The following is a 27070-nucleotide window of genomic DNA, read 5'->3' on the forward strand; positions in this document are numbered from 1 at the left end:
TCGATGGACCAGGGTGACATCAACTCTGCTTTACGCGTCAAGCCTCGATCGGAGCACGTGTCTAAATGGGGCTAGCATATAAGTGGCATAGAGCTTTAGGTTTCCTCGTTCGTCAAAAGTCGACCTAGACCTACCTACATTACAACCTTCTTTGGGCCCATCAGTGCATGGCAACACAACCACAAGACAACAAGCGGCAGAACCCACGGCACGGCATACAGTCTACATAAGGTCTCAAGAGGTGGCTTCGGTGGCTTCATATACCAAAATACTGTACCACACTGGAAGACTTTCCGACCCCTCGAAGCAGCAAGTCTCCCCAACTGAGCATAACTCCCTCTTCGATCGACATCAATATTGATTCGATACCTAATCAATCTATAACTTCAAGATGGAGCGATCATCCTCTCAGCGAGACCTTCGATCCGAACGTCTATCTCGAACGCCTTATACTCGACCTGAACCTTCCAGGCTGAGGAAATCGGCTTCTATGACTGTGAGCGTATCATCTTCTCATCCTAATCCCAGAAGTAAGTTTTAACATGTCTGATTTCGCAAATAGCCCTTTGCAACACTCAAATCAATAGTCAACTACGTATCCTCCCCTTTCACGCGAACTTCGTCTTCATCTGCCGTCCTTCCTACTCATTCTACCTCCAATGAATTAGCTGTGAGAGTACCGGATGTGGATATCGACCAAAGGTCCGAATCGGGTTCAGAGGATGAATGGAATGGTGAACCACCATCCAAGTTGGAAGGTCAGGATATCTTTTCTCTGGCCGCTGCAGCCGGCAGAGGAGGTGATGAGTTCGACAAGAGGGCAGCAAGCTGGAGGAATAAAGGTGAAGTCCTAGGTGGGAAAAGGCAATTGAATAGATTAGCCCTTCAAGTGAGTTTTGCTCTTCCTTCTAAGAGGTGAATCTGATCAAGGCTTTCTTTCGTTGAAATAGAATTCATCTTCCGAACTCAAACAACTTGAACCTTCTACACCTACTGCACCAGGCCATTTCAACTTCCTTAAATCATCACCCTCCATGCCTGCTTTATCCCAATCTTCAACGCTTCAAATACCTTCCGCATCAACCAAAAGACCCCGATCGCCGCTCGCTGGTCCCGAATTCAGCAGCTCGGCATTACCTCAGAGAACACCCTTGCCTTCTTCCTTCGTCAATCCAGCACCTACTACGCCGGCCAATACCCAAGATTTATCATCTTCCGCTTCTTCAGTGGCCTTAACAGCGTTCTTAGAAGCCAAAAAGGGTCAACAGATGACTCCCGAAGACTTCAGAGTTATCGAGACTCTGACTGAAAATATGAAAGCTGAATCTCATCTACCTGGTCAAACCCCGCCAGAAAAGAAACATGGTGGATGGGCAGCTGGATCTTATCCCTCCGGTTCGGCGATCAAATCATCTCAATCTTTCGCATCATTCAATACTCCTGATAAAAGGACGGAAAATGGAAATGCTCAAACACCCGGTACGGTATTTTCTGTTGGCTCAACCACACCTAGGTCGATAAATCAATCTAGTCCTTATAGACAGAGATATCTTGGACCTGGTATGTCACCAAGAAGGATGTTTCCTCAACCTAAGAAATCAAATTTGAAACCTCTTTTCAACTTTGGAGCTGAGGAAGAAGATACTTCGAAAGGAAAAAAGCGCAAAACAAATGATGAGGAAGAAGTCATGGATGTCGATCAAAATACGTCTAGTACTAGCAAGGGTTTATCATCAAGCGCTTCAATGCCTTCTCTTTCAGCTTTCTCGGACCCCTCCGCAAATGATAAGGGTAAAAACAAACTATCTGTTCCTTCACATACACCGGCTAGACCTTCACCGTTAAGTCGAAATATCTCGTCGCCCGGATCAGTCACCTCTACTACACCTGTTGATGAGAAAGCTAGAAAGAAAGCTGAGGCCGAGGCAGCGGGGAAAAAGAGAGCTGCGGAGATCATTATGGATATAATAGATGAAGAGATTGGACCTGTTATACCTACTCGAAAAGCCGAACCAGTCATATTCAACCCATACGATCGAACCTCCCTCAATCCCTCTCCAGCACCTGCTGTACCTCTCACTGTACCCAGTACGGCTTTTGCTGGATCTACACCTAGGAAATCGAAGGGCTCCTTCTCACCTGCACGAAGGACTCCTGCGAGAGGTGCTGCGGCGAAATTGGAGTTGCATAAAGAAGCTATGAAGGGTAGTAAGCCGTTAACCACCATTGAGAGAATCCAGGGTGTGAAACCGGTAAGGTTGACTTAACTGATTGACCTCAGTAATCCTTATAGCTGACTTGTCATTGATATAGTGGGAAAAGGCTGGAAGCCCCGTTAGGTCTAGTAAGGATAGAGTCGAAACACCCACGCCGGATGAAGATATAATAGAAATTGACGAGCTTGTCGACGAATCTGAAGCCTCATCATCTCGAGCACCTACACCTGCTCCTGCTCCCGTATCAGCTCCTCCCATACCTCCAGCGGCAGCTGTAGCCAAGATTCCAGCAGCAGAGACGTTCAAACCTTTCAGTCCACCTACAATCACATTCAACAATCAACCTCCACCTCAATCACAACCTGCCGTTAATGCTGTCGATACGTCCGCATTCGATTCACCCATGAGGAAATCTATCATTCAACAATCGTCATCCTCAGGTGAGGGGACTATTCCTAAACCTACTTTCTCATTCAACGAACCATCTCCTGCACCTTCGCCTGCTGACGAGGAAATGCAAGAAGAACGAAGAGAGGTCACAGAGAAGCCTGGTACTGGCGAGAATAGTAAATTGGATTTGAACAGAATATACCTCTCCGCGAAAGATTCCGCATTGAAGATATCAAAACCAGCTTTACCTTTCTTTACATTTACTTTACCACCTCGACCATTGGAATCCACTCCGAAGAAGGAAGTATTGGAGGAAGCCAAAAAGCGGGATCAACCTACTTTCGAATTCAGCCTAACAGCATCTTCCACCACCAAGGTGACTGCTCCTGCTGCTGAAACTCAGTGGACTTGTGGGACTTGTATGTTGAAGAATCCAGATAGTGCGAAAGAAAAATGTACGATTTGTGAAGAACCTAGACCTAAAGCTAGTTCGGCAGCAAGCAGTGTATCCAGCACTTCGACTCTAGTACAACAAGCCAAGAAGAACGATGATCAATGGATTTGTGGGACATGTATGTTGAAAAATCCCGATAGTGCAAAGGAGAAATGTACGATTTGCGATGCTCCTCGACCCGCATCAACCCAAACATCCAGCAGTGGCGGTAAAACTTCGGGTCAAAGTGGATTCACAGGATTTGCAAGTGGCTTCGGACCTAAGAAGACGGAAGGTACTTGGACGTGTCCTATGTGCATGTTACAGAATCCTGAGAGTGCGAAAGACAAGTGTACGATATGTGATACACCTCGATAGATTCGCCTTCGTATTCCAAGATGACTTAGGAAGCTATAATCATGAAGGAAACAAGGATGGTGTGATTGATAATATTGATGTCAATTAGGGGAGTGGTACTGGGATGATGACTATGTATTGTATTGCTATGTAGATGAGAAGGAGGATGAACCGAGGTCATATGTATTGATATCATGTGTCATTGGTGGTCTGTGCGTGTCGACTGGAGGACCGTTGTTGGTAAACTAGTTTTCTGTATGACGCACAGACCTGTGTCAAAGAAGAAGGTGATGATGACGATGGTCGAGTCATGTCCATTGTAAGTTATAAAACCTGGATACATGATCGCCACCATCTTCCTTTTCTTCTCTCCTCCCTCTCCACGACACAGTCATACAACCAACCGCTCTCACTATTATTCACAGTGTCCAGTGTGTTTTGTGTATCTTACGATTGCGATCCCCCAAGTCACACAATACAACACAGTAAATAACATTGTAGTGTACACTGATCGACTAAAAATAGAGTGTGTTCATCCGACGATGTCAATTTTCCATATAATCCTATTCCTCTATTTCCTTCTCACCCGTCAATCCCACGCATCCCTTGCATCCGACGGAGTGTATGCCTCATCAAATGAAGACCACCTGATCTATCCCTCCACACCGATGAACATCCCAAAGGTATTGGTATATACCTATACGGATGGGTTCCGACATGATTCAATATCAACTGCTATCTCCGTTTTGGTTAGTGAGGGCGTAAGGTGGGGAGTGGATTTCGATTTTACAGAGTGAGTGGAGAAATTCTTTGATCGACTTTTGAAAGATAGAGTTTTGAGGGATTGTCTCTGTTGTCTGGATGAGGGGGAAGGGACATGGTAGATGTTCAAGTATTCACCTTCCCGTCCTTCTTCCCTGCCTCTTATTACACCTCTGTCCCCTCATTCGTTTTTACCTATATATTCCAGTCCCAACACACTTTCTAAGACAAGGTGTGGCACACCAAGCTCTCGTATATATGTATTTTTTTAATCATCGTCGAGCTGACGTCAGCTCATTTGTCCTGGGTAACAGGAATAAATCGTCATTCAAGGATGATTATCTCAAACAATACGATGCATTGATGTTCATCTCAGTCACTGGTGATGGTGGGTACCATGCTATATACAGCTCCTTACCAAATGCTGCCAAAGGAAGATTTTTTCTAAAGCTAATCTTCCTCGCTTCATTCCGCCATAGCACTCGACGACCAAGGTGAACAGGCTTTTCATCGATATATCCAATCAGGCGGTAACTTTGTCGGTGTCCATGCATCGACTTGCGCTTTGTACAATTCTTCTGTGTATAATGCTACAATAGGTTGTGAGTACAGCTGCAGCTAAGTGTCCACCCAATGACAGCTGCTAAGTGATTTCTATAATAGCACAATTCGAATGGCATCCCGTTATACAAGACGCGGTGAGCTGAATGATCCACGTAGGCTCCAACCGGGATCTCAGCTCATGGATAAATGAACAGACGTTCGTACGATCGAATATCAGTCACCCTGCCACTGCTAATATTCCTGATCAATGGAGATTTGTAAGTGACCTTACAGTCAGCTTAATCTTTTGCGACAAAGTGAAGTAGCTGTTAATATCTTCATACCAGGCTGAGGAAGTCTACTACTTCACCTTTGATCCTCGCGATAACGGTGTGGTCGTCATTCTTACAGTCGATGGGTCAAGCTATAACAGTGAGGCCGCTGCGCTGATCCATGCAAAGTTGGTCCAATAGCTGATACAGATCTTTTGAATATATTACAGATGAGAGCTATACGTCCAACTCGGGAGATCCCCATCCGATCGGTATGTTCTTTTTTTGCCACACACACAGTCAAAGGCTTACTTCGCGTGTAGCATGGTATATCAACCCTCCTTCTACCTGTCAACCTCTTCAGGAAGGTGCAGTTGAAGCTGGAAGATCTTTCTACACAGCTTTGGGACATTCCAACGAGAGTGAGCCGACCTTGGAAAGGATACTCGACATGACAGTCAGCTGATGATAATCACCATATTTAGCATGGCAGAACGAGACCTTCATCAATCACCTATTATCAGGTCTGACATGGGCTTTGGATGGTGCATCGACCAGAGCATACGGTGAAGGTGTAGTCGGAAGTGAGAATCCTCGTCCCACTTTCTCTTCAAGTACCGATTCTCCTACCTCTTCTCCTACTCACCCCGGTCATGCACTTCAAGTTACCTCTGGTGTGGGTAAAGTCTTAGCTTCACACCTTACTGATCCATGGCTTTGTTTGGTTGTTGGGTTTTCGATGGGATTCATTTCATTCCCTAACGGTGTATTCGTCATTCTGTTAATTGTTATAATAGGCAGTATAGTCCTTTTGTAGGTAGTAAAACCATCATCTTTATCCATCTATGCATTAAGATTCAAGGGATCTTCTAATTGTTGGATTAGGTTTAATGCCATGTTGGGTTCATTTGCCACTGTACGGGTAAGTACCAGAATTACCTAATCCAGGGTGACTGGGACTGGGGTTGTATGTTGTTGTTTGATCGAACCACTCACCACTTACTGCCAAGTGAAATCGTCCCTCTACCATCATCATCAGATGCGCGGCCGAAGTATTAGACTGTATGTCAACGTAGTCCATGGTCAATCATCAGTCATCATCATACACATACATATACGCTCATTGGCATCTCCACCTCAGATAGCGAACCTTTACATGGAAGAGGAATTCAACTGTTCGCATGGATGTGAAAGTCAAGTTCAGCCTAAGACACAGACATCCTTTCAAGCCTTTTACAGTGGTAGATAGATATACGTGGTTCTTTATGTTGTCTTAGATTACTCCAACCCAATCCCGCTTCACCGAGTTTGACAACGTACATCATACATTATCATAGATACTATCCCTCATCTCAATCACACTATCCTTCATCTCAATCACAAGCATACACATACCCACTTCCGACAATGTCAACTCCACCACCTCCATCATACTCTTCACCTATTCTACCTCCTTCTTCATCCCCATCAACCAACAACAACCTTCATAAACAATATCCTCAACCTCCCAATTCGACAATAATCAATATTGATTCACCAAGCTCATCGGCAATACCAAACCATATGAAATCATTACCATTATCGCGAACAAATAGCAACACATCGTCATTAGCAGAGGAAGGTGAACTGTTTGATGATCCTGTGGTATCAGCATCATCTACACCTGGTATTCCGGACGATCATGGAGATAGGGCAGATGAAACTACGGGATTATTGAGTAATGCGAAAAAACCAAAATGGTATAAAGGTCCATATTTCATAACTGCCATCAAGTTCTCTGTGTTATTCACGATTTTCACCATTATAGTCGTGATTACTTTTTACTTCGGGATGCCGAAATTGGATAAAGAAGATAGAGGGCTGGTTAAGTTGCCTAGAAGTTTTAAGGATCTACAGGATTTAAAGTGAGTGGATTGTTGTGCTTGTTCAATTGGGTAAGGGTGGGATGGGATGGGATGGGATAGAGAGAAGGAAAAGGGACGGGAACGAAGAACAGAGTAGGAGAAAATGGAGAAGATGGGAAGGAAAGGGGATGAGAGAAGAAGGGACTGAAAGGAGAAGCGAGCAGGAGGAAGAGGAGAGGATGGGAAGGAGACAGAAGAATACGATCGAAGGAGAGAGAGAATGGCTCGTCCGAGAAAAGGCATTCACAGAGAATGAAAGATAACTGACTTCAATTCTGCCCTTTCTGTTCTCACAGCACCTTATTCCAGAAATACAAGAAACTCTACCCTCTCCGGATATTGGCTTGCGCAGTGGTCACCTACCTGTTCGTTCAGACTTTCACCTTACCTGGCTCAATGTATATCTCGATCTTGTTCGGAGCAGCTTATGGGATAATGTATGGCCTGTTATTGAGTTGTCTGGTAAGTCGTTGCAGTCACCGATTTGACTATGTACCAAGACGAGTACTAATCTACGTGTCCTCGTTTTAACAGTGCGACGCCTTCGGCTCACTTTTATGCTACACCCTCTCCTCTCTCCTCGCCCCTCCCCTCTTGACTATGCCGTTCTACAGAGCAAGAGTCGAAACATGGCGAACAAAAATAATGGGTGATCCAAAAAAAGGTAAAAAAGTAACTTGGGATAGTATATTCGCTTTCCTACTCGTACTTCGTATTGCACCCTTCCCGCCTCACTGGGTAGCGAATTTCGTCGCGCCGCACTTGGGTATTGGCATGTTCATGTTTTGGTCGAGCTGTTTCATCGGTGAGCGGTTTTGCGCTCCATTTATCAATTTCAATGCTGATGACATACTGTATATGTAGGAATCGCCCCCGTCTCTGTAATTCATGTAACGATCGGTTCATCCCTAGACTCCATGACCTCAGCAGCAGATTTCCATATCCTCTCTCTTCGTAATATCCTGGGTCTCCTCGCGGTGGTCGTAGCTGTCTTGATTCCTGTGGGATTGAAAAGAGTATTTAAGAAAGATTTGGGAGATCTGGGAGAAGCAGAAGAGATATTCAACGACACTGACAGAAGAAACGATAGGGATATCCAAGTTCCTCCTATTGAGGGGTCAGAAATTGGTGGAAGGAGGTATCACGCGATTGATTCGGGTGTTGTGCTCTCGTTACCATCTACAGGAGAGAACGGTGAGAATATGGGTAATAAGTTGATCAAGAAGGGTAAAGGAAGAGCTTTGGAAATTATCCATGATGAAGATGAAGAAGAGGAAGAAGATGGGTTCTATGATGAAGATGGGGAAGATGAGTGGGAAAGGTATGAAGGTGAAACTGCTGCTGAAGCCAGTACTTCCAATTCCAATATAACGAGTGGTCAAGCCTCGCCAAATTCAGACTCGAACACGACTCCGACTCCGGATGTCAATGTGGTTGGAGAGAATGGTCCAGATGCGCAACCTCAACCTCAACCTCAATATCAATATGAAGTGTATGACCCTTCTGGTCAAATTGATTCTGTACGATTCAATCCTACAAGAACGAGATCACGATCGAACTCGAAGTTAAGTCAGAATGGTGGGACTGGGGTCGCAACTAGACCTAAGGGCTATAGTAGATCAAACACCAACACTTCGAATAGATTTAGGAATTATGGTGCGGTCCAAGAAGAATAAAGTGCTCCTTTGGGCAATGGAAATGAAACTTGAGACCTGTATCATCAGTACGTCGCGATCCGGATAGTTTAGGTGACAAGGAAGATTCTTTGAATTATTTTGTTATTTCTTTCTTTCTGTACCTATATGTGTATTATACTTGAGTAGTTATTCTCAATTATATGTGGTAGACTTCATCGTTGAAATTCTTGTACATTCATTTCGTTTCCTTGTAATTACATTTACATTTACTGTACTAGGTGTATTTGGTTAATCGAAAAATATGAGAAGATGTATTCATTCACTCTTATACAAAGTCTCATACTCACATACATAATTTACAACTACATTTATGGAACAATTACAACTACGTTACTTAGCTTAGCTTATTTCGAAAGAGGTCAACTTGAGGATAGGTTGTTACTTCATTTTGAGATTAGGTGGTATATCAATTCATATTGATCCATAACCAGTACTGCAGATTGTGATGAATACAAGATCAATCAGCTATAATGTATGCCATCGGAGCGCGGAGGGCGGAGGTTTGAGGTAAGATTAATCGAGCGAGCGAGATTATCGAAAAGTAGACTCACTTTCTCAGTACCTGGATTTGAGTAAACCAACTTTGGTTGAAACATCCTGTCGAATACTGAGCCATTTGGTGAAGTATCAGTTCAGCATCAGCATAATGCCCTTGATCAGGTCGGGGAAACAACTGGGAAACGATGTGCGAATGGAAACGTACAGCTCATCACCCATGTCTTGGCTGCACTCTGGCATAGAGGATGCGACATCACCAAACTAGGATTCGTAGGAAAAGTCTCAAGCTGTCTCAGACATCTACGCCTACTGGTATCAGCTCTCCATCCGTATATCGGGTGGTGAATAAAGAGTTCACCTGAACGCTACGGAAGGTTGCGGTGGACCATATCGAGTGACTGCCGCGTACGCCTGACGCCATTTCTCGTCCAGCTGGGTTTGACACCTCAATGGGTCTGGACAGTCGGCTCGCTAAGCAGTATATCATTAAACGTCAGCTAGATTTGCTTGTGGAGATTGGTAAGTTAGACCACAACCACTCACACAGATATATTCCTTTTTTACGTCTATACTGGCCAGTTTCAAAAGTCTCTCCAAGAACCAGTTTCGCCTAAAATCAGAATAGGATCATATTTATCAGTTGTTTCCGTGGATTGGAAATTATACACTTTGTGTCAATCCTCACCTAATGGATAATTTCAGTTGAGTCTGTGAGCTCAGATATTGCATCTCATTATGGTCCCAAGAAGCTGAAAACAAAAAAGCAAGATTAGAACAACTCAATACACTGCTATAACGTATCTATAGTGAAAGTACTTGTACTCACGCTGATCAAGCACGAACCTACTCGCTTCCCTATACAATTCCGCATTACAATGTTCCTCGGCCAGACACAGCGCCATGACTGGTCTACCAGATGCGTGAGTCATTAGGAAATGTTCACATAATTTCTGAAGGGCAGGTACAATAAGTTTGAGTGAGAGAGAGAGTAGCTGTACCCGGAACACACCATTGCGTCAACTCCAGAGTACAAGGGCAGTCCGACTGGGTGATTGTAGTGGGTGAGCTTACGTTCTCAACATTTGTCCAGGTTACTTTACATTCCAGACTACGAATACGATCAGCCTTCTTCCTTCGGCAATAATCGTATAAGATCCGCTTTACTCACTGGGGATAAGCCCAAAATAAGAAATCATGGAATGCAGCTGGACTTTCTTCATGCAGCTCAACAACAGCTTCCAACTTTGTATTCTTCATACCCATCCCTGTCCCCGAAGAGAAAGAATGACGTATAGTTGATCTTGTTCGGGTAGTTCGGATAGACAGTCTTGCTGAGCTGGGTTGATGGGACGGTGCAAGTTCGGTCTGTGCTGATTCGATAGAAGGAGATGGTGAGATGAGCGGAGTAGAATTGTCCGGTAGATGCACATCGGGAGGAGGAGGTTGAATAGTCAATCTCGATAGCGATGCAACACTATTACCATGTCCCGATATGACCTCACCTAATGTTGGAGGGTTATCTTCCAGTACGTCTGATATAGCCCTGACTCCATCCGGAGTTTCAGGTAGTTCCCTCAATTCCCTCAAGATATCTGCTACGCTAGGATCGTCCGTACCGTCTATATAGAGATCGCTCTTTCTGATTCGTATCGTTGAATCAACAGCAATATGGTGTTCGTCTTCATTGTTGAGAGGTAATACTTCGGATTGGTCCCTTGGGTGGGTATCGTCCGTGTCGAGGTCTACGGCATCTTGATTGACTGGATCATCAGGTATAGGCATATGGCGCGGACTAGGTGGATCTGTATCAGTAGGTGGTGAAGAGGGGAGATGGACAGATGGTGTAGGTGATAGGTCTATAGCGTATGAGGAGGGTGTGGTAGGGTTGGTATGTGGAGTAGTCTCCGCCCAGCTACCAATCATCCAGAAATTTTCTCAACATGAGCTTGTTCATACGGTCGGGTTAGATGTATAAGTCAACTCACTTTCCCTGTAACAGACCTTGGAAGAATGGACTCGCAAACCACAATACATCCTTATGACAGTAAAATTCATTTCTACCCACTATCACTTTAACTTTACCTGGCATACTTGCATCAGGTAGAAAAGTAGGATGCACATCTATCACTACATCTTCTTCTCCTTCTTCTTGGTTTTGGGAGTCTAAGGTTGTTTGTCGATTCAACATATCTTCTTCGAACCCGTCTCTAACCGATTCCCTTTGTGTACGGTTAGTGTTGTATGACGAAGAGCTTATCTCGTCAGCGGAGTGAGACTGATGCCATCTACCTAGGAAGTTCTGCCTGGGCGAAGGAAGCGGTGAAGAGGGGACATGAGCATGATGATGCCGCGATGTGGATGCGTGGGCTAGTTGAGGATGCGCGGGTGAACGAGGTGAGTTGCGGGAGATCAATAAGTGAGATGGATTGGATATTGACATGATGGCGTCTTCCCTTCATATACCATTGAACAGTCTATGAGTCACAAAGGATACAAGAAGCTGATCGATGATTGATGGATGAAGGAAGAATCATGGGAAGATATACGATATGTGACGAGATGTGAGAGAGACAGAGGAGAAATAGGGAAGATGAGTTCGAGGTGGACCAAGCGAGTGGAGGTGGTCTCAATGTTTGGTCAACACCTTTCTTCTCCCTTCCTCTTCTTCACCCTTCCTACGAAGATTCGAGTGACTAGTCAAGATGTCTCTGCTATCAGGATCAATACAAGTGAGCTGGCAATCGACTGGAGCTCAATATCAAAGCTGACACTATGCATCTACTTTAGCCTCCCCTCTTGACCCTGCTTTCCTCGACCTCGTCTCCTTCCCTTTCTCCCCTCTTCCAACCCGTGACCGACGATTCCAAAGACTCACATATAGCCTCGTTGCTCGATCACGCAACAGCTCAAGCACCTGGCTCTTCACGATCCGTTCCTCACGCTCGAGCGAAAGGAGGTATCTTACACAACGTAGTGCATATCCAATCTTCCAATCCTCGGCAAACTTACATTCAAGCTGGTTGTTCGCTGAGCGAATATCGAAAGAGACTGGAAAAAGGGAAAGCAAGGGATGATGGAGTCCTTCCATTGGGTATAGAATTACCTTGGATAGGACTACAGGTGAAAAGATTGGGTAGGAGACATATGAGCTTCGAAGTCGGTATAGTGGACAATAGAGGTAGGGAAGGTATAGTGAGACTTTCAAGTTTCAAGGTGAGCCATCACCATAATGTCTGACCCTATCCTATGACCTGAGCTTATGATTTAAATGTGTTGGTAGAAGAATCCAACTGTGCATCCTCATCGCTCTCCACCATTGATCCATCTTCCTTTACAACCGCCTCAACAGAATCCTTCGACGCTCACACCATGGTTTCATGTACCCCTTCATTTGGCCCCATTGATCCAACTGTTTCATAGCCTCCCTAGACCGCAACGGCATGCTTCAGATGATGATGATGACCGTGAAGATAGCAGAAAAAGAAGAAAAGTGGCAGAATTACCTGGTGGAACCTTCGCGAGCATAAGCTACGTAAGGGTATATGCGAATTGCAGAGTCAGAAGGATATGGTTTGTGAGTTGTCTTGACCGTTTCCATCGACCTGGAGATGCTGATGAGGGTTCCAGTCTGCAGATGGGGAAAGGACGATCCAAGATATGGGGAAGGGTGTGAGGGATGAGTGGGAATTGTATGCGGCGGATGAGATGGCCTAGCATTTTACTGGTATATCCATAACACGGCCCCAATCTATGGCGCTATAATAATGATGACAAGCATCCTCTTTCATCTCGTTCGCTACACTTGTCATGTTGTATGCATATATCTGATCAAAAGGGAGCATCTTCTAGGCGGTGGTGATCAGCTACAGTGCCACTGTATGACCCTGTATCGCCTGAATATCTTTGGGTGTAATTTTCGCCAATTTATCCGAGAATGTTGGATGCATCCCATCCATCCTCGAGCATTCATCTCCTCAATCTCAATCTTGGTATTTTCATGGAACATATAGACTACAAATCAACTTTCATAGCATCAGCATCGACCAAACAAGCCAAGATGTCGCGTCTGCCCCGACTCACCCGATTCGTACGATACATGCACACCGAAGGGCGGCAGATCGACCACCAAGGACCTACCGTCACTCCTCCAATTCACGGACACATTCCACCCTCAGTATCAACTATCGAACCTCCCATCCCAACGCCAGAAGTGGTAGATACCAGTCCGTTTGTCGAATCGTCCCGACCAACACATACCTCCAAGGGTAAAATCATACCGAGAAGACCAGCTAGATCAATCCCAGTAGCATTACCAAATGGTGATCCCGAACCTCCGAGTTATCCACCTCCAAAAGAATATTATGATAATATAGATTCCAACAAAAGGGGCAAACACCCCTTATGGCAGTTCTTCCATTTACCTACCGCTGCTAAAGCCAGAATCCCACCTTCGCAGAATAAATCTCCATCTGATATGGGTAGTTTGGAAACTCTTATCAGGGATGATGCGAATTTACATAGTGGTGAGTCTTGCCTTACATATTTTTGCGATTCGCATCCCTTCATTGAGTGTTTGTGGTTATCTCTGTGTTCTTGACCAATGAGGTTTCAAATTTCATTAATCCCTCATCGTCTTCTTGATCATCTGTCTTCGAAACTTCTATCCGTGTGAAGTGATAACTATAAGACTGACCTTTTCACTACATCAACAGGTCGATCATGGACAGCGGCTGAACTTCGACAAAAATCATTCCAGGACTTGCATACGTTATGGTATGTTCTACTGAAGGAGAGAAACGTATTGGCTACTCAGAGGGAAGAGCGAAGAAGGTTAAATATCGGACATCGAGTGGATGGTGAATTGTTGACCAAACGAGCGTTCAGAGTGAGTTCACACATCGGTATCACCGAAATCAATCTTCTCATTCCCAAGAAGACAGTCGATCTAGTCCCTGCCGTCACAGTGATAAGGGTATATGACTCACTTAGTAATCTAATATGACAGTGCCGAAAGACAATGGCAAGGATCAAATACGTCCTTAACGAACGTCGATTAGGTCTGATCGCAGCTGCCGGACCTCGATTCAACGTAGATCCCATCCACGTTCCATGGTCTGCATCACCCACGACCGATCCAGCAGGTGCGACTTTGGCTATCAGAGGTGAATCGCCTATCCCTCGCCATATCTTACAATCCAAATCAAGATCTAAAGATGGAGCTTTACCTGCGTCAGAGGAGAGCTTTGTAGAAGATGAGGAAGTTGCGAAGGAAGAGGTGGAAAGTAGGGATGAAGGGTTTGGAGGTTCAGAGGAAGCGAAGCAGTTTGATGAGCAGATCAAAGTGGATGAAAGTGGGAAAGTGGAGAAGAAAGAGTAGGGTCATAAGAGGACTATGCATGCATTCGTGTATATGCTATGTCATACGGATATTTCAACAGAGAGAATGCTGTACGATCTGAGGTGACCCGTCTTATCTAGAGGATCGGAGTCCATGGTCGGATGAAAATCATGCATCTGCTGCAGAGCTGATTCCAGCTCCAATGGCGAACGCAGCTGCACCGAACACTACCGCTCCACTGATACTGCAGACTGCTAGAGCCTTTGGGTCATGCTCGACAAAAGCATTGTAACACAGTAATTGTGAACAATGTAAACAAGGATCTTCCCAACCTAGACCATCGTCATCATCTCTGAACCTGATCACAGAGACTTGTTGGTCTGATTGACTTTGGGATTGTTTTGATTTTTTCTCGGCGAGAAGTTCACTATTTTGAGATTTCAATTCACCAATCTCTCTCTGTAGACTCTTGATATCAATGTTCAATCTGGATATATGTACAGATGAAGATGAAATTTTAGAATTCATCCCGGTAAGTAATTGTGAGATCTTGTTTAATTCAGGATTAACATTCAGATCCAAGATGGAAAGCTTGTTGTCACATCTATCACAAGTCAAGATTGATGCTCCTTTTTCTTCACTCAGATGAAAGCCTTCGTGAACAGTTCCCGATCCTGCAGAAGTCGCTTCCTCAAGTCTTGGCGAAAGGGTTGGAGCCGTGCCGATATGGAATGCACAAAGAGGATGATCGTATTGGTCTTTCAGTACAAGCGATCTTGGACTATTCTCGGTTGGCTCGGAACTAGCGACTTCTCGGAATACCAAAGTCATTCGATCGTCATTCGTCGTTAACTCGATGGAGGCGTCCCCTTTGGACCTCAGATTCGGTAGACCCTCGTTCGTTGACATAGTGTCGGGACCACTCATATCTATTTAGCTGTAGACTGCGAGATAGATTAAAAAAGAATCAGAATATAGAAAAAGAAAAGACGAGATAGATCAGCTCTTTATAGGGGAAAGTGTGTCAGTGTCTGTACCGCTTAGACCATGAACCATCCTTTGAGTACTGTATGTCCTTTCACAGATTCCCCTATACTTCTTCTGTCCTCGCTTTGAGGATGAGAAGTGTTGCAGATTCGTAGCTTCCCCTTGAAGAAGTCGGAGACAGGAAACAGCGAAGAATCGCCAAGCGACAGAAAGGTTACAGACTGAAAGCGGTACAGTCTCGATAGACTCGCTTCCGTAAGGCACAGACAGTACAGGACATCCCTTGTGTAATGTGTCTGAACTGTATTGTACATGTAACACAGAATCATGCACGGATGATACTTCCTTTTCTACATAGACATTCGAGCGACTGCGCTCCACTCAGTGGTATCAATACCGTCATCAGAGGCCAGTCTGAGAAGCAGCAGCAGCTGTTATCCCCCTAGCGATGAAAGCCGTTAGACCCCCTACCACCACGGCACTACAGAGACTACAGACTGCCAGTGCTGTTGGCAGCTGGAAAGCTACATTGAGCAAATATCAGTGCAAGGGAACGAAGCATACTTGCGACAATTTCTGAAGATCTGGAGGCTCTCCTTTGACCGCTTGTCATTGCGCGAAGCAAGAACTAATCCTTTCCTTTTTTTATGGCAAACGAAAATCTATTCACTTCGTATTTTCTTATGCATAGCAAAGTGTACGTTGAATCATAGCTTAATCCATCACCATTGTCCAGTTCGGGGCAAACTTCAATTTCAGTACTCATGTTATACAAACACTATCAACCGTTGCGAGTATCCTCATTCCCATACTAGACTGTACTCTCCCTCCCACCCATGACAAGGTAAGTTGCAACCGCCACACTAATAGCGGAAACAGCCAAGCTTCTCTTCGAGATGATATCGAATACTGATCCGGGAGCTGAGTGTTCATGGTCATCCCATAGATCCGAAATTCTCTGGATGAGGTCATTGTTTGGATCGACAGAAACATGCTGGGGTGGCTTAGTATCTTGTGAGGTACGTAAACTCCTCTTAAGCTGGTTGAAGGTATTTTCCAAATGGGTATTCCAGATTTTCTGTATTTCCAGACTCTTCTCCATCTCACCAATAGACTTCACCACATTCTCAGAGCTAGAGATGAAGTGTGAGACTGGTTGACCTGGGTCGGAGCAAAGCAGAATTCTATTGACATCCTCGTATAATCTCTTTGTGGTGATATCGTCAAGATTGTATTTCTCTAGCGATTCGGCAAAATTCTTCATTTGCCTTGTCCACCTTGCACAATCCGGTTCGGTGTGATAGATCGAATAGATATCTCGAGCGATGTTAGCACTTGCCGCGATCGACGTAAGATCATTGCCATCAGTTCGACTATTGGCTGAAGCAGCAGGGTCCAGTTGTGGTTTTGAAGGCTTCCTGGAAGCGGCGAAGCCTTCTGTGTGTTCATCGAGATCAACCCGTTTGCTGGCTGAAGTGAAAAGGACTGGTAGGGTCATTATACGTACGATGCAGGGACTGATTTGGTCTTCAGTACCCGAGATTTCGTGATTTGGTAGGTTTTGTATTGAGGATGACACAATGTGGGCTATGATCAACTGTTCACGACTGTCAAAGTTCGTCCTATTTTTGATCCAAATGCACGGCTCCAGTCCTTCGGCAGATCGCCGCTTAGCAGGAATCAGGATCGGACGAGCGTGGGTTACTGACAGCTCCGTTCTCAACGGGCCTTCCGCACCTGTAGATTCGCGTATTCACTCACGCACTTACAACTTACAGTCACGTTTACAAGTTTGTGGCGCATTCGTACTGATTCGACCGTGTCACGGTGGTCATATACGACTCCAGCGCTCAAATCATTGCATGTCTGTGAGACATTGGGAGGTACTCCCGCCAACGAAGTAGAATAGTATCAACAAGCCGCCGAAAATCGGACTTTCTACATATCCTAGCTAAGAGACCAGAAGGATTCTGAATTGCCCGTAAGTACGAATAGCGCCGAAGCGACTGAGAAGCTTACTGCGCAGATCGTACAACAGCACCCGGCCGCACAAACACAAACGTTGGGAAGTTCATTATTCTCCAATCCATCCAAGAAATCACTTATACACCCTGTGTATGAGTTGTCCCCCTGAGAGCGATCTCTGGACAAGTTGATAAGTGAGACTTCTTGTTTTGGGATCAAATCAAGTTCTTCCACTTTCTCTCGAAGGGATCTGATCGCATCTCGGAATTCGAAATAATCACTTTTATCATTCTGGATTACCTTCAAAAGGTCCTGTGAAGACTCGGATAGTTGGGAAATCTTCTGTTGACCTTGGTCAGAGGCAGAACAATCTCGTATTGATTTTGTGATCGTCTCGCAGTCCCTCACCAGACCGTGCACGGTGTCTTTACGAGCTTCGTTTTCTAAGGTGAATTTACCAAGTTGTCTTTTTAGTGTATTGACGTAGGATGATAATTCCTCCTTGCTGAAGATGTATTTGGTATCGCCACTGGCGGAGGTGGAAGCAGCTGTATGGCTGGTAGTGGGTCGTAAGGTCAATCCACTCAGATCGTTTTTGCCGGGGTCGACGGATGATGAATTTCCATCGTTGTTCTGATCAAACGGCGCAACACTCATACTAAATGGGTAAGTGACTTGGTGGAAGATGCAGATTGAATTGGATCCAGATCACTATGAGCCTCCCTAACAACGTGTTACAATCTATACCTCGATATATATACATAACCTTGATGTAGTCTGCGAAGTTCATGCTATTTACAAGGTCTTCTGCCAATTCAAAAGAACGAAACTCACCTATGCTGAGCAAAAAAATGAAGTCATCCAAGCTTCATACTGTCAAATAAATAAGCTACAGGCGTCATGACAAAGTCCAGACCAGACATAAAGAAGGTTTCAGTGATTGATGGAAGCTCGAGACAGCCATACGGATTCTACCATGCTTCTCTTGTGAAGGGATCTCGACTTTTAATTCTCTGGAGCGTTCTGAGAAGGCTCCTGATGCACTCGAACTCAAGATGGGCTGCATTGATACCGCGTACACAATCAACTCATACGGTACACCATCAAAGTACTTCAATCGTATTATAGCAGAGGCATCAATATAATTTGTATTATCAAAAATTGTATTTTCAAACTCATGAATGCATCACATCAGAGGAACCAAATGCCTTCTATTACCCCTTAACATAGGACGTGTAGAGCTGCACATGCGACATTATCAGATTCCTCTGAGTCACCTTGTGAAACTTCGGACGGCGAGGTACATGGAGCAATCCGTCGCGTAGACGCCCCTTCGGAAGTCTCTCCTTGAGGCGAGATTCTCAATTGATATTTCATATCCTCTGGACTTCCAAAAGTGGGTTGTTCCTTGACAACGTCCGAGAATGTGCCGTATGAGTTACGGCTGCAATCTTTGGAGGCTTGGGGAGTTTGGTCATGTCTAGTGTTAGATAATGACCGAGCGGGAGGAGAAGGGCATTCGCCACTTCGAGTCGATGGCTGACAATCTCATAAACGTGATTCCTCCAAATTGGGATTGTATATGTATACTCACCTGGTCAGATCTCTCCATTCTGATAGAGCTGCAAGGCAAGAAATATATTAGGGCCTTTCAAGTAGATGCAGCGATTGCAAGATGCATTATAAGTCATCCTCGCATGCGTTCACTATATATAGAGATAGAGAAAGCAACGAACACGGTACATTGGCGAAAGATCTTGCGGCGCTAAGCGAAAGAGTCTACGACGATGAAAGGAGCGCATGCCATGAGAAGCGACGCATTATGGAGCGTCACACCATTCTATCAAGCCTCGTCTCGCATCTCCTCCCTTCTGCGAACCTGCATTGCCATGCATCCCTTGTTCTCTCTCTGCTCGTATACGCAGAAACCAGAGCTAAGGCTGCCTTTGAGAGTATCTGAAGTGCCACATTTGTGGCTGTCACGTGAGTTTCCGATTCCTCGAAAAAAAGTCCGTCCCTGTACAGCTGAGTGAGAGGTGAAAGTGCCATCTATCCATCTCTCAACATTCCATCACATTATACCTCAAACCTGCAACCTCAGATCCAACAATCACAGCTCACGATAATACTCAAAAACGATCCAGCATGGCTTCCCTCATACGCTCTACCATCTTCTCCACCTCTTCTCGGTTATCCCGATCCACTTTTATCTCTACAGCCTCGTTCGCTTCGTCTTCACGACACGGTCTGGATTTCACTCGACCACGTCAATTCCCTCCTTCCACACCAACTACAACCACTACCACGACCTTGTTAGAAGAAGATCCCACTTCAGAACCAATCACCGAATCTCACGAGTCGCCCTCTACGTCTAATCAAAATCCAGAACCTATACCTACCCCTCAACCTTCTCCTACATCTTCTACCAAGACTATCCCTACTCCCACCCTCGCTTCCACTCCTATTCCTAGCTCGCCCGCACGAGCGAGAAGTAGCAAGGGCTCAGGATTGAGGTGGCTAGCCGAAACGGATAAATCAAACGATAACAATAAACATCTTGTCCCTACTCATACTCTGCATGTCCGATCGACTCGAAATAACATCGTTCTCTCATTTACAGATGGACTGGGACCGGTGTTCACGAACGTATCGGGAGGAAGTGATAGACAGTTCAAAAACAGTCAAAGGTCAAGTTACGAAGCTGCTACTCAAGCTTCTATCAAGATGTTTGAGAAAATCCTAGAATATCATCAAACTACCACTCCATCCAATAGGAGATTACAACTTCGTGTTTCGTTCAATGGACTGTTCGGTATGGGACGAGAAGCCATTGCGTCTGCTCTGAGTGGTCCAGAAGGTCAGGAGATCAGGAGTTTGATTACGAGGGTGGAAGATAGGACGAAGATTAAGATTGGAGGGACGAGAGCAAGGAAACCTAGAAGATTGTAAGGTAGTAATAGTAATTGGGTGAGTAACTATCATCGTCATTACCTTTCACTTGTTCACTTGCTATATGGACGACTTGATGTTGGCTTGGCTCTGCAGGGAAGGAAAATAAGCTGATAATGATTCATTTTGAATTATAGGATATTCATGATGCCAATTCAGTATGCAAATAACGTTCAAGCACACTCTCTGCATTTTTTATCAGACGATCTCCCAAGAGGTTCATCCCAGTTACTGATATAATATTCAACGACGATTGGCGCTTTGTCAGATTTCATTTTCCCCTCATCATCCTAAAATTCCTACCCGACACTCATCATTTACAAATGAAAGGCTCTTTCGAAGCCCCCTTATTTGCATTACTACAAATACAGGGGGTCAAAAAGTAAGCCAACAGCATACGTATACAAAAAGAAATATAACAAAGTATCTAGCCTTGATATTTCCACCGAAAGCTCCAATTTACATGAGACAAGGGTATAATATGAGGAGACATCTTCATCAACTGATTAAACATCCCAAATTTAGAACGATGTGTAGTGTAGTCTGCTAAATGTCGTATTTAGACTAAAGTCGTTGTATCTTGTATGGTAAGTGACTTTTTCTGTCCTGCTTGTTATATTTGCTAATCTTACTGCGATAGCTTCCTTATAGTGCTAAATGCATCATCTATGCCACTTCACTCTTTCGCTATATCCCTCAAGACCAAAGAAGAAGCAGATCATCTATTCACGAATCTCAGTCTTACAAGTGGAACCTGCTCTATCTACACCTTACCACTGCCACCAGGCTCTTTCGAAGCCCCCTCGTATCGCTTTCTTATACGATCAAGGGGGTCAAAAAGTAAGCCAACATGAAACGTTCAAGGTAGGATACCCATCTTATTCAATGAACCCTCATTATATTCCTCTCTATTTAGATTATTATCCCACATATAGAGAGTTATGCTTAGAGGAGACATCCCATCATAAAAAATTTTGGACATATGACAAAATGCATTTTATGGAAATAATGCTTTGACTGCGATGTTCGCAACAGGTACAAATGTTTACTGATGAATGAAATCTAACCCGAAACTAAAAATACGTTTATTTCCTTTTTTTGTGGATGTTTTGTTCGTTTGTGCTATGCTGATTGATTGGAAGAAGAGAATGAATGGATGAGAAATGCGCGACGATGGAAGGGAGTATGAAAGTGATGTCGAGAGAAAGAAAGAAGCGAACGATATTATAACCCATGAAAAAACGAGAAGTCGAGGAAAGACTACTTCTTCCCAGCCTTAGCCTTTCCCTTTTCCTTCGAAGTCACAGATGTAGAGAGACTGCCTGTGTTTTCTTCTTCACCGCCTCCAGATTTCTTCAAGAGTTTACCGGCACCAGGTGTGCCTCTTGCAGAAGACGAGTTGGCTTTGGAAGGAGTAGGCATTCCTTTGGTGGTGATGGGTGACGAAGGCCTCTTCTTGGTAGAGCTGCTATGCTTTTCAGTCTTGGAAGGTGAATAAGGTGGAGCATCGGCATTGAGCTTCTTGGTACTTTCACCAAGGACATTGACTGAAGTGCCTTTAGGAGATGCGGGATTGCTCTTAGATGACTGGCGGAAATACTGTCAGGTCATTATACTGCTTGCGCCAAACGAAACTCACCTTCAGTCCCGGTTGCTTGGCGGATTCCCTTTTAGTAGAAGCCTTAGAAGCCACGCTTGGTGTGGGGTCCGTAGAAGCTTCGGGCTTATCGACAATCGTTAGCTACATCACAGGTTCTTTTCAAGAGAGTGCATCACTCACCTGTTCATCAATCGTATGGAATTTCTCAAATAGAGTATCGATCGTCATGACATCCCCTTCGGCACTAGAACCTTTAGGATCCGCATTGTTCTCTTGTGTAGCTGTGGGTGTGTTGGCAGGTACGACCAGCCCAGTTCGGCTTGCTTGGTCGGTGTCGGCGTTCTCCCCTTTCTTTCTCCAGTTATCGCTACTGTCAGCTTTGCTGGGTTGCACAGTGGAAGCGTGAGAGGTTTTAAGGGTTTGAGGCGTCACCACACCAAGCGGTGTATTGATATGTAGATCTTCATAGGAGCTTCGTTGAGGAACAGCCACCTCGTAAGTCATTGAAGTAGGGTTGAAATAGATGGGCACCAACGTCGGAATTTTGATAGAACCAGAATGAGTAGCTTCAGGATGCACTGGAAGAAGACCTTCGGTATGCGAATCATGGCCACTAGTAGTAAGGGCTCTATCGTACAGTACTCGGAAAGGATCTCGGGTAGCGTTCTCTGCGGGTGAGCCAGGAATGGGGGAAAGATTGGTCAGATCGCGAAGGTTGACTTGGGATCGAGAAGGACCGATGACAGCGTCACCAATCCTAGGCTCGAGAAGAGACGTCTCGGATGCCCTTCTTCGGAGTTTGCTGGAGGAAGGATCGAGGTTCTCCTTATCTTCGGAAGTGCTGGTCTGATCGGGTAGAAAAACGGGTCAGCATTGAGTTATATTCTAGGTGATGTGTGGAGTTCACTTACCCTCGAATCCCTGATCAGCGGTACTGCTGGACCTTCTTTAGGAGGAACGCCTTTGATCTTGATACCAATGTTCTGGTATGGATCTCGGATAACGACGGGTCTTGCATGATGGGTACCACCAGCAGTGCTATAGCTGCTACCTTCTGTCAGAACACTTCGATCTTGACTGCTTTTGGTAGTGTTTCCCAAACCACTCGATCCTGAGGCAGATCGACTTGTTGTAGTACCGCTGCTGTGGGTACCGGAAGATACCCGTCTTGCCGCAGTCTTGATATCCGCATCATTCAAGGTCATACCTCCAGCAGCTCGAAGACCAAATACGTGGGAGAGATAAGCTGATTCGTCGGCCACTGTGGCGTCGACTCCACTATGTGATGTGATCAGATGTCAGCTCTTGAAGATCCGATTCGGAATTATATACCAGAGAAGACGCTATGGGTGAAGAGAAACCTACCTTGGATTTCTGGCGTAAGGTAATGACAGAGGCCCATGAAGAGTAGGAATGGGTCTTGGAGTGGTACCGGCCATCAATTTCGCGGTGCGAGTAGTTTTGATCTGTTCTCGCCTCCAAGAGGAGAGAAGTCTGGAGTCGTAGTCGTCGCCACTTGAGACCACTGCGGTAGCTGTTGTGACAGCTCTGAAGGTGGATTGTACTTCCTCGGTAGTGATGGGTTTGATGACTACAGGAGGGGTATTTGTATTCCTGAATCTAGGTTGGTAAGTTTGACCTGAAGGTCGGCTAGGAGTACTATGGGCATCGACACGAGTTTCTCTTTGAAGAAGTGGGAAAGGTACCTCTTGCGGACCGAAGGAAACTTCAGGGGCTGAACTGGAGATAGTGGTCATGTTGACATCTGAACCAGAGGTAGCGGTACTATCGAAGGTGTTATTGGGATTGACAGATTGGTAAGGACTGAGAAGGGGTTCGTTCCCATCGTTTGAGTGTTCCGAGTCGGATAGATTGTGTGGTTCTTGCTCCTCGTATTGATATATTTGACGAGGTCGTCTTTCGGGAGTGAAAGTAGCGATGATGGGACTCGCAGCGGAGATTGAGACTCTTCTATTACTACCTGGCGCTGATCTTTCAGGATGAGGTGTATCGACTCGGGTGAGTATAGATGAAGAGGAGGTATCGACCAAAGTAGCAGTAGGGGAGACGATGTCAGGTTTGCCACCCGGACCCGAGCTGACATCAGCTTTACCTTGATTCTTCTTCCCTCCTGGTGGGGTCGAAGGTGAAGCGAGGACAGCCTCGGAGATAGAATCTACAACAGCGTTCATTATCTTGAGCGGTAGTCCGATATAAAAGATGTATAATACAGATAGTGCTTTATGAGTAACAAGAGAAGCAGTATCAGGAATGACTGTCGTCAGTGTGTTTGACGGCATGGGTGGATCAAGACGTAGGATGAGAAGACATCAAGGTGAATTGGGCTAATATAATGGTGTATAGACTCGAATGTCCGTTGGCAGCGGGGATGTGAGAACGTAGGGATGAGACTGAAGAAGTGGATGGATGGGTTGGGTGATGGAAGAAAGAGAAAGAAGGAAAAGGCATCGAGACGAGATAAAGATGGGTGAGTTGGGTGATATGGTGAGAAACAGTATTCTGTATTCTTGATGCGTGAGAACCCAAAGGATGGTTGAGTGCGGTGAGAGGAGGCACATAACCAGAGGAACAGGAATAGGAATATCCATTATTTCCACAAAGTAAGTCGCGTTGTTCATTGTTAGTACTCAGTACAGTCAGCCTGATCTACGTCATCCCCATTCACCTTACATCGGCTGGTAGCTCGCCCGCGAACAAGCTGACCATCGATGACAATCACCTGTACAGTCATCTTCCATCTTCCATCTCTCAGGTCGCGGCCAGACTGATGATGATCGTGATGCCCCATTCCTTCAATGAATTGTATGTTATCGGGATGTATGTACGCGGTACAGGCTTGCTTGCTGTAGTCTGCTATAATCCGAGTGTGCATGCAACAGGCAACCATTCATCCAGTTCAGCTTTCAGCTGCCTTACAGTAACCGGGAACAGGGTTCATGGCCAATCACGTGATATATGTTTATTTACCCAAAGTGGCAATTGCAAAGACACTGATAACATGGCTGTTGGTTTGTCCGCCGAGGTCCGAGAGCTTACTCTTACAGCATCTCGCTGCTCATCCACTCGTGTAATGTTCATACACGACCCATCACTTGTAATACGTTTGTTACTTTTGTGTACATGATTCACCTTGATTCATCTCATCAGGCAGAAAGGAAGAGTCAAGTGAAACATACTCCTCTTTACTCCCTTTGTCTGATTTCAGTCAGTACAAGTTGGATTTCCGACGGGCCGAAACACAACATCCCAAAGGATACTTCGCATTCGTCATAAACAAATCGTCATCCACTTATCTTCCATCTCTCATATCACACCGTACCAACATCTTCTACTTGATCCATCTTGATCAGTCATTTCATCTGCCATACCAACCATCATCAAGATATACAGAGAAGTACATAGAGATAGATCTTTATCAAGATGTCGATGAACCATCATTTACCGAAGAAGATCTCATTAGTACCTAAGAAACATCATGGATTTCAGTTCTTCTTGTTCTTGTGTGGTTTGCTACTACCCCCGATCGGTGAGCCTAAATGTTTTTCGCAGAAGTAGATGGGTCAATATGGTGCAAGGCATCAATTTGTCAAACGAGCAGGAGATCGTGCCAGATAGTACGATGTAAAGCTGTGCATCGTCTGCTACCTCACTCCCGGCACCTGCATTCCGGGTGTTTCCTTCTTGTTGCGCCTGCTGACAGATTCTTATACAGCCGTAGCGGTCCGTTTCGGTATAGGAAAAGATTTCTTCATCAACGTTTTCCTATGTATCTTAGGATGTAAGTCTTATCTGCGATATGTCAAATCGTTGTTCGTTATCATTGCTAAACATTGATGTTCCATAGATTTCCCTTGTCATTTCCATAAGTGAGTGAGATGTTTTGTGATTGATACAGATTCAGAACACCAAGAGGGAAAGCGTGGCTCACCGATGAATGCTCCCTGATCAGCTTCTATATCCAAAATATACGAAACAACCAGAACAGAGCTCGTACACCCAAATGGGCAATCAAGGTAGGTCAAGCGGTGCCTCATATCCCTCAATCAGTTTCTCTTCATCTGAGAAATCCTGCACTATTGCGACTCTGACGAGAAAAGAGGAACATTCGCTGAATTTCCCATAACTGTCGATAGCACGGTCTAGTCGACAATTCCGACCGAGAACGACGAGCAAGGAAGAATCAATGGTCCAAACGATTCGACGAGAGGAACGCACATTCGACACTTAGAGATCAAGAGTTGGAAGAGGGTGAGGAAGGTGGCAATTACGATCCTTCCATCAGGTCTGATCCTGAGGAAGTACAAAGAAGGAGGAATGAAGGGTTATGGACAAATGATGATGAGGAGTATTACAACGAGGGTGAGTTTGTCCTGATACAAAATATCATGATTTCTTCCTCAGAGCACGGTTGAACCACCGAGGTTCATCATCATGATATATGGAGAGGATGATTCATTTTCCAGGCAATGAAGAGTCGTGACTAATGTCAGTCATTTTCGTTTGATTCTCACCCTACAGACCAAGCTCCGAACCAGAGGAACTGGCATTACCCAGCCAATTTCGAGGGTACAGTAGGCGACGGCAGATCTTACAAACGTGGTAAATCGGGCACATCAGGCGATAGATGGGAGGTAAGTTGGCAGGTGACCCTTTCATATCTCAGAATGGTCAACTAACGAAACAAACTGCAGCGAGCATCAGCCCGAAGGTCTTCCAACGCTTCATCCTCCGGTTATCCACCTGTAGCAGCTACAGATGCGGACGTACCAGAGTGGGGTAAAGATTATGGATCCAAGAGAAGATCATCTAAGAACAAGAAATCAAACAATAAGAAAGTTGATTGGATAAATGATAGTCCTAATGACTATAACAACAACTCTTGGAGAAATAACGGTTCACAATCTAGTTTATCGAATGGTAATGCCGGAGGTGGAAGATCCAATGGTAGACCTGCTGGTTCGAATGGTAGTGGAAGGGCAGGGGGCGATCCAAATTGGGATCATGAATTTTAAAAGCGGAATTTCTACCAGTTGTGAGATGTCAGAAGTCCGATCATTCGAGAGCTCATTGTTGAAGCTCGAAGAGCGAAGTATGATAGAATAGAAGAAGGAAAGAAGAAGGAAAGAAGAAGGAAAGAA

At 45.0% G+C, this 27070-nt stretch overlaps 13 protein-coding genes across 13 annotated transcripts; 7 read left to right on the forward strand and 6 right to left on the reverse strand.

Annotated features, from left to right (window-relative positions):
* Nucleotides 1-391: 391 nt before the first annotated feature.
* Nucleotides 392-3417, forward strand: L199_005165 (uncharacterized protein; the record flags this gene model as incomplete). The annotated part of the gene is made up of 4 exons (XM_064890879.1): nt 392-496; nt 563-889; nt 951-2252; nt 2314-3417. The coding sequence occupies 4 exons, from the start codon at nt 392-394 to the stop codon at nt 3415-3417; spliced, it is 2838 nt and encodes a 945-aa protein (XP_064746951.1).
* A 521-nt stretch (nt 3418-3938) lies between these two features.
* Nucleotides 3939-5790, forward strand: L199_005166 (uncharacterized protein; the record flags this gene model as incomplete). Its single annotated transcript, XM_064890880.1, has 9 exons — nt 3939-4189; nt 4473-4546; nt 4638-4760; nt 4822-4856; nt 4917-4979; nt 5049-5133; nt 5204-5245; nt 5297-5395; nt 5459-5790. 9 exons carry the CDS (start codon nt 3939-3941, stop codon nt 5788-5790), a joined length of 1104 nt encoding a protein of 367 aa, XP_064746952.1.
* A 590-nt stretch (nt 5791-6380) lies between these two features.
* On the forward strand, nt 6381-8553 carry L199_005167 (uncharacterized protein; the record flags this gene model as incomplete). The annotated part of the gene is made up of 5 exons (XM_064890881.1): nt 6381-6594; nt 6670-6877; nt 7174-7339; nt 7412-7682; nt 7742-8553. 5 exons carry the CDS (start codon nt 6381-6383, stop codon nt 8551-8553), a joined length of 1671 nt encoding a protein of 556 aa, XP_064746953.1.
* A 427-nt stretch (nt 8554-8980) lies between these two features.
* L199_005168 (uncharacterized protein) lies at nt 8981-11512 on the reverse strand (the record flags this gene model as incomplete). Its single annotated transcript, XM_064890882.1, has 10 exons — nt 8981-9007; nt 9126-9181; nt 9278-9372; nt 9431-9543; nt 9616-9682; nt 9758-9821; nt 9899-10064; nt 10144-10180; nt 10241-10984; nt 11058-11512. The coding sequence occupies 10 exons, from the start codon at nt 11510-11512 to the stop codon at nt 8981-8983; spliced, it is 1824 nt and encodes a 607-aa protein (XP_064746954.1).
* A 262-nt stretch (nt 11513-11774) lies between these two features.
* Nucleotides 11775-12786, forward strand: L199_005169 (uncharacterized protein; the record flags this gene model as incomplete). Its single annotated transcript, XM_064890883.1, has 4 exons — nt 11775-11801; nt 11860-12285; nt 12353-12646; nt 12700-12786. The coding sequence occupies 4 exons, from the start codon at nt 11775-11777 to the stop codon at nt 12784-12786; spliced, it is 834 nt and encodes a 277-aa protein (XP_064746955.1).
* A 343-nt stretch (nt 12787-13129) lies between these two features.
* Nucleotides 13130-14449, forward strand: L199_005170 (uncharacterized protein; the record flags this gene model as incomplete). Its single annotated transcript, XM_064890884.1, has 3 exons — nt 13130-13595; nt 13785-13957; nt 14078-14449. The coding sequence occupies 3 exons, from the start codon at nt 13130-13132 to the stop codon at nt 14447-14449; spliced, it is 1011 nt and encodes a 336-aa protein (XP_064746956.1).
* Nucleotides 14450-14578: 129 nt separating this feature from the next.
* Nucleotides 14579-15337, reverse strand: L199_005171 (uncharacterized protein; the record flags this gene model as incomplete). The annotated part of the gene is made up of 1 exon (XM_064890885.1): nt 14579-15337. The coding sequence occupies one exon, from the start codon at nt 15335-15337 to the stop codon at nt 14579-14581; it is 759 nt and encodes a 252-aa protein (XP_064746957.1).
* An 871-nt stretch (nt 15338-16208) lies between these two features.
* L199_005172 (uncharacterized protein) lies at nt 16209-16895 on the reverse strand (the record flags this gene model as incomplete). The annotated part of the gene is made up of 1 exon (XM_064890886.1): nt 16209-16895. One exon carries the CDS (start codon nt 16893-16895, stop codon nt 16209-16211), a length of 687 nt encoding a protein of 228 aa, XP_064746958.1.
* Nucleotides 16896-17344: 449 nt separating this feature from the next.
* Nucleotides 17345-18019, reverse strand: L199_005173 (uncharacterized protein; the record flags this gene model as incomplete). The annotated part of the gene is made up of 1 exon (XM_064890887.1): nt 17345-18019. One exon carries the CDS (start codon nt 18017-18019, stop codon nt 17345-17347), a length of 675 nt encoding a protein of 224 aa, XP_064746959.1.
* A 564-nt stretch (nt 18020-18583) lies between these two features.
* L199_005174 (uncharacterized protein) lies at nt 18584-18974 on the reverse strand (the record flags this gene model as incomplete). Its single annotated transcript, XM_064890888.1, has 2 exons — nt 18584-18901; nt 18957-18974. The coding sequence occupies 2 exons, from the start codon at nt 18972-18974 to the stop codon at nt 18584-18586; spliced, it is 336 nt and encodes a 111-aa protein (XP_064746960.1).
* Nucleotides 18975-19507: 533 nt separating this feature from the next.
* Nucleotides 19508-20311, forward strand: L199_005175 (uncharacterized protein; the record flags this gene model as incomplete). The annotated part of the gene is made up of 1 exon (XM_064890889.1): nt 19508-20311. One exon carries the CDS (start codon nt 19508-19510, stop codon nt 20309-20311), a length of 804 nt encoding a protein of 267 aa, XP_064746961.1.
* A 1260-nt stretch (nt 20312-21571) lies between these two features.
* Nucleotides 21572-24211, reverse strand: L199_005176 (uncharacterized protein; the record flags this gene model as incomplete). The annotated part of the gene is made up of 5 exons (XM_064890890.1): nt 21572-21898; nt 21951-22034; nt 22092-22757; nt 22823-23189; nt 23277-24211. 5 exons carry the CDS (start codon nt 24209-24211, stop codon nt 21572-21574), a joined length of 2379 nt encoding a protein of 792 aa, XP_064746962.1.
* Nucleotides 24212-25352: 1141 nt separating this feature from the next.
* Nucleotides 25353-26944, forward strand: L199_005177 (uncharacterized protein; the record flags this gene model as incomplete). Its single annotated transcript, XM_064890891.1, has 7 exons — nt 25353-25458; nt 25645-25710; nt 25777-25798; nt 25882-25945; nt 26066-26291; nt 26451-26563; nt 26624-26944. 7 exons carry the CDS (start codon nt 25353-25355, stop codon nt 26942-26944), a joined length of 918 nt encoding a protein of 305 aa, XP_064746963.1.
* Nucleotides 26945-27070: the final 126 nt, after the last annotated feature.

The sequence above is a fragment of the Kwoniella botswanensis genome, chromosome 1 (genome assembly GCF_036426115.1).
Source record: "Kwoniella botswanensis chromosome 1, complete sequence".
NCBI lineage: Eukaryota > Fungi > Basidiomycota > Tremellomycetes > Tremellales > Cryptococcaceae > Kwoniella > Kwoniella botswanensis.